This window comes from Rhinopithecus bieti, unplaced genomic scaffold, assembly GCF_001698545.2.
Source record: "Rhinopithecus bieti isolate Rb0 unplaced genomic scaffold, ASM169854v2 scaffold_14549, whole genome shotgun sequence".
NCBI lineage: Eukaryota > Metazoa > Chordata > Mammalia > Primates > Cercopithecidae > Rhinopithecus > Rhinopithecus bieti.
In genome coordinates this window covers 4,490-9,616 of record NW_016808027.1, presented here as the reverse complement: position 1 = coordinate 9,616, position 5,127 = coordinate 4,490, and the positions used below count along the sequence as shown (strand labels likewise).

Genomic DNA, 5,127 nt, shown 5'->3' with positions numbered 1-5,127 from the left:
ACTGGATTTAACAACGTGGAGGTTACTAGGGAACTTGCCAAGGGCAGTTTTGTGGAAGGGTGATACCTGAAGTGTGGACCACTATTTGTGGTACCACAGATGGGAGGTGAGGACGGGAAGGCATGAAAGACAGCTCTTCCAAGAGTTTGCTGTGTGAGTGAGCAGAAAAAGGGGGCAGGAGGTGGAGGACACAGTGTGGGTGGGGATTTTTAGGTGGGAGTTAGTACAGCATATGTGTGGAGGGGGAACAATGGATAGGACAAGGTGGTCTTATCCATTGACCTTGGGGCCAAGTCTTTGAATAGGTGGGAAGGGGGCGAGATTGCATATGCTTGGGGCTTCACCTGTCTAGTTATAGGAAAGACAAGATTTAAGTGATCAGGGAAAGGTAGACATGCAGATAAGGTGTTGCCTGAGAAGGCTGATAAAGGCTATACAACCCCTTCTCTTCCTCCTTCCTTAGCCAGACTCCAGCAGGTAGATTCAAAGGTTTCTTGTAGGATAGAAGTTCCTGCCTCAGCAGGGGCAAGGAGGCCTTGGGGCTGGGCTGGGCTGGGTGTGGCACTCTCCCTGCCAGCTTCTACAGCCCGGGGCAGGAACAAAAACCTGTGGGTGCCTCAGACCACAGCAGAGCTCACAGAAGCTGTGGGAGTCAGGCTGACCCTCCGGCATGGTAGAGTTCGCGCCCTTGTTTGTGCCGTGGGAGCGCAGGCTGCAGACACTTGCTGTCCTACAGTTTGTCTTCTCCTTCTTGGCTCTGGGTAAGTTGGGCTGCACTGTGGGATGGGAGACCACCGCACTCAGGTGGGGCAGAGCAGCCACACCAGGTGCACACAGCACATTGATGGTGGGAAGACACTTATCCTAAAGGGGGCTTTGTTGCGCTCAGAGCCCCTGCCCAGAGAGAACTCCTGGGCCTGCCCAGAGGCTTCTTGGTGGTGGAGTGGGGTAGAAGTCACCATCTGCGGCTCTGGGCAGGTTACTTACTCTTCCTGGATTGCACTGTGGGTTCTCCTTTGGCACTTGGATGGAGACCAATCTGCAGGCTGCCAGGTGGTGTAGGAAAGCCTCTGCGTGGTGATGGGAGAGTTCTGGGCTCTGCAGCCTGCTGAGAGGAGGGATTTCCTTCTGTGCTCTCTGGGAGGAGGAAACGGGCTGGTAGTAGGGTAAGTGAGCGAAACAGGGAAAGAACAGGAGGGCGGGGAGAAAGTGCAGGCTGAGAGTGGACTGTGGAGTGGGCATGCTGGGTACCAGGAAACCCGGAGTCAGACTCAGCTGGGCAACTGACCAGTTGCATGACTTTAGCCAGCCCATGCCTGGCCTCTCCAAGCCTCGACTTCACCATCTGCAGATTGGGGACAACAATGCTGGCTTTACAGGGCTATTGTGAAGGAAATGAAGAAATGTGCTGACCTCTGCTCAGCACAGACCTGGCCTGGACCTTGGGCTGGGCTCACACTAGAGGGCATAAGCATGGCCCCTTACCCACCCCACCACTGATTTGTGGCCAGAGAGATCACCCTTGCCCAAACAACACCTCTGCCGAAGGTAACATTTTCGAGGAGGGCCTGGATCTGTGGCTTGGGAAGGGAGAATGACCGGGAGCCTGTGGGATTTTTCCTTTCATCTGCTGGCACCAGACGGGGTAGGAACTGCTGCCTCCAGGGCTGGGGTTCTGCACACAGATGCCACTCTCCTGGCTGTTGAAATGTTGACACACTCTGAACACATTGGTCAGTAGCCATGTCTCTCTCTTTCTCTCTCCCTCTCTCTCTCACACACACACACACATACACCCACACGTACTTCCTCAGAAACTCCCCCGCAATTCTGTAGCTAAAAAACTCCCTCTTGGCAAAGCAGGGCCTCCAGAACCCTGCTCTAGCATCCCTTCTGGTTGAGCTGTGTCTCTGTTCCAAGGGTTTTTAGACATTTTAGACATCCCTGTATACCCACTTTGCACAGATGAGCTAAACAATCAAGGATTTGCCTCCAGTAAGGGCTGAGAAACCATCAGTCAGAGGGGAATTCCACATGAGGCCTGGTCTTAGCCCTGATGCACCCCTGATTCTGGGGCGGCCAGGGCTGGCCTCTTCCTCCGTCCCTCCTTCTTTCAACAACAAACGTCACTGGTCACTGGAGTTCAGCAGGGTTTGGAAACACTGCGTAGTTCAGAGTGGCCACAGACATGAGGCGGGAGCAGGAGGGACAGGGCCAGCTCTGGGGCTCCTGGAGGCCAGGTTGAGCTGCTTGGACTGTGCCCGAAGTTATGGGGAAGTCAGGAAGGGCTTGAATAAGGAGAGGGACCTACCTGGATTTATCTCTGGGAAAATGGGGCAGAGGATGAACAGAAAGAGAGCAGGAAAGGGTCTCCCTTTGCTCTGAGATCCCAAAAGATGGAAACCAAAACAGTTTATCCAACCAGTTGTCCCCATTGATTGAGTACTTGGTAAGTACAGACAACTCTCCTGGGGAGAAGGGAGACAGGCAGGGGATGGAGTGAATTAGGTGGCCTGGTGCAGTGGGGGAAAGTGAGCTTTGGTGTTAGGCCTACCTAGGCTCAACGCGTGCTCCCAGTGACACTGGGCTGGCCGCAGTCCCTCTTGAGTCCTTCCTGTCCTCCTTGAAGGCTCAGGAAGCTGCTGTCTTCCTCCTGGGGCCGAGGATTGGACAGGACAGTGCTGCTAGTGCCGGGCCTATGGACAGAGCTCAGTCTGAGCAATCTCACCTGCCTTCCTCTCAGATCCTGTCCCTGACAGCTCCTTCTTCTCTCCCCAGCCGAGATCTGCATTGTGGGCTTCATAGCCCTCCTGTTTACAAGATTCTGGCTCCTCACTGTCCTGTATGCGGCCTGGTGGTACCTGGACCGAGACAAGCCACGGCAGGGGGGCCGGCGCATCCAGGCCATCAGGTGCTGGACCATATGGAAGTACATGAAGGATTATTTCCCCATCTCAGTGAGTATTGAGGCTGATTGGGGTGGGGGAGGGAGTTGGCTGGGGTATGGTCAGGGCCAGAGTGCCCACATCTTCATGGGAAAATATGGCCCTGCATGCATTGAGGAGGCTACTGGGCTGGGAGGTAGGAGCTAGGGCTTCTGCTACTATGTGACCTGGAGAAGAGTCCAGCTTCTCTCCAATCATGGTTTCGCATCTGCAGGGATGCGAGGCCAATACAGGGACTGATGAGTGTCCAGCGTTTGAAGGAGTTCTGCGGGGTATATGATGTAAGGCATGCCTATGTATCTTAAAGGCACAGACCCATGAGCAGCCCAGGCTTGGGAGTGAAGGTAATAAACTTACAGTTTCTAAGGACCATCTAACCTCACACTTAGCATTCACCAGAAGAGGAGGCTGACACCCAGAGAAAGAGGAAATGTCACCAATGTCACACAAGTTCTTTTACAGATTTCCAAGTGTGTACACTGACTGTGGGCAAAGGGACAGGTGAGAGAGCCCTGAATTGTTCTCAGATCCTACCCTGCCCCTAACTGGCATGTGGTGCATCTTTGGGCAAAGCTTTATCCTGTTCTGAGGCTCAGTCTCCCCATGTATCTAGTAAGTAATCTGATTCCTCCTCCTCTGCATGCCTTCAAATATCTGACTCTCCGACTCCTGTCACCTCGTGGTCATTGTGGACACTTGGCCCTGGACTTGAAGGTGTGTCCAGAGCAGAGCAGATCCCTGGATTTGAGTGAGCAGATCTTTCGGCCCCTTCAACGGAATCCCAGGCAATCTAAAGCCTTGATCTATGCAGCCAGACAGTGATGGTTTATTGGCCAGATGGGATAGGGTGGGGAAGGCAGCAGGGATGCAAAGAAGGGACAGGCAGGGGCAGTTGGCCCTCCTCTGGAAGCAGGAGAGAAGAAAGGGATAAGACATGGCCTGTGGAGACAGGCAGACTAGACTCTGATCCCAAGTCAGCCCCATACCATACCGGCTGTATGATCGTGGGCAAGTTAGTCTCTCTGAGCCTCAGTTTCCTCATATGTAAAATGGGGATAATGCCACATACCTCACTGGGTTGTGTAGATTCAATGAGACAAAGCAGGTAAAGCACTTTGTAGGTTTTTTTTTTTTGAGATGGAGTCTCGCTCTGGCTCTGTCACCCAGGCTGGAGTGCAGTGGCGCGATCTTGGCTCACTGCAACCTCTGCCTCCCAGGTTCAAGCAATTCTCCTGCCTCAGCCTCCCATGTAGCTGGGACTACAGATGCTGGCCACCATGCCTGGCTAATTCTTGTATTTTTAGTAGAGACGGAGTTTCACCATGTTGGTCAGGCTGGTCTCGAACTCCCAACCTTAGGTGATCCGCCCACCTCAGCCTCCCAAAGTGCTGGAATTACAGGCGTGAACCACCATACCCAGCTAGCACTTTGTAGGTTTTCAGTAAACAGGTAGCTAGTATTATTTTACCTTGGCAGTGGGACTCTGAGAAGGCGTGGTCGTGACTCGAGTCTGGAGAGGACTCTGAGAGTCCCGCTGCTCTGACCTCCATACCTATGTAACTTCTCCCACTCTGCCTGGGAAGCCTACTTCTTCCTGTCCCTCCAGAAACAAGGTCTCCAGCTTGCAAAGGGGGAAGGGTAGAGGAAACAAGTCCACCATAGTTAAGGAACTTGTCTGAATTATGGGAACGCAAGGTGGTTGGGATTCCTGCCTTGCTCCCTTCTGAGAGTCCTGGAGCCCAAGAAGAACTAGCAAAGGCTGAGCCACAACTGGAATGCAGGAGCCTCTAGCACCGCAGTGAGCAGGGCCTCCAGGGCAAAGGGCAAGGGGGGTGCTGGGCAGAGAGCGGGCAGTGGCTGGCAGAGACTGCCATGCTCACGAGGGGTGGTAGATGTGGAAAGGCAGAACATGGTCTAGCCTGGGGGGCTCAGGAGGGGGGCAGTCTCCACTGCCCCTCATATGTGTTTCCTGCAAGGCCCCCTCCAGGGTCTTGTCAGCAAAGAAACTTAGGGCTTGCTGAGTTCTGGGAGCAACCCATGGATGTGTCAGAGGCAGAGTCCTCATCCCCACCCCAGGACCTCTGCACTTTGAGATTCACCTCCCTTTCCTGCCTCTCCTCTCTCCAACCTGGCCTTCCTCTTCTGTGCCAGGAAGGTCAGAGTCTTCCTGGGAAAGTGTGCT

At 53.9% G+C, this 5,127-nt stretch overlaps 1 protein-coding gene across 1 annotated transcript; it reads left to right on the top strand.

Annotated features, from left to right (window-relative positions):
* Positions 1-303: 303 nt before the first annotated feature.
* Positions 304-3,233, top strand: MOGAT2 (monoacylglycerol O-acyltransferase 2). The gene is made up of 3 exons (XM_017885212.1): positions 304-761; positions 2,779-2,957; positions 3,160-3,233. The coding sequence occupies exons 1-3, from the start codon at positions 671-673 to the stop codon at positions 3,223-3,225; spliced, it is 336 nt and encodes a 111-aa protein (XP_017740701.1). The 5' UTR covers positions 304-670; the 3' UTR covers positions 3,226-3,233.
* The last annotated feature ends 1,894 nt before the right edge of the window (positions 3,234-5,127 follow it).

What these genes read in the sequence shown, in the direction of transcription:
- MOGAT2 (XM_017885212.1), top strand. Translation starts at nt 671, where the DNA reads ATGGTAGAGTTCGCGCCCTTGTTTGTGCCGTGGGAGCGCAGGCTGCAG. An exon ending in CTTCTCCTTCTTGGCTCTGG is followed by an intron (nt 762 to 2,778) that starts GTAAGTTGGGCT and finishes TTCTCTCCCCAG; the next exon opens with CCGAGATCTGCATTGTGGGC. An exon ending in AGGATTATTTCCCCATCTCA is followed by an intron (nt 2,958 to 3,159) that starts GTGAGTATTGAG and finishes TCGCATCTGCAG; the next exon opens with GGATGCGAGGCCAATACAGG.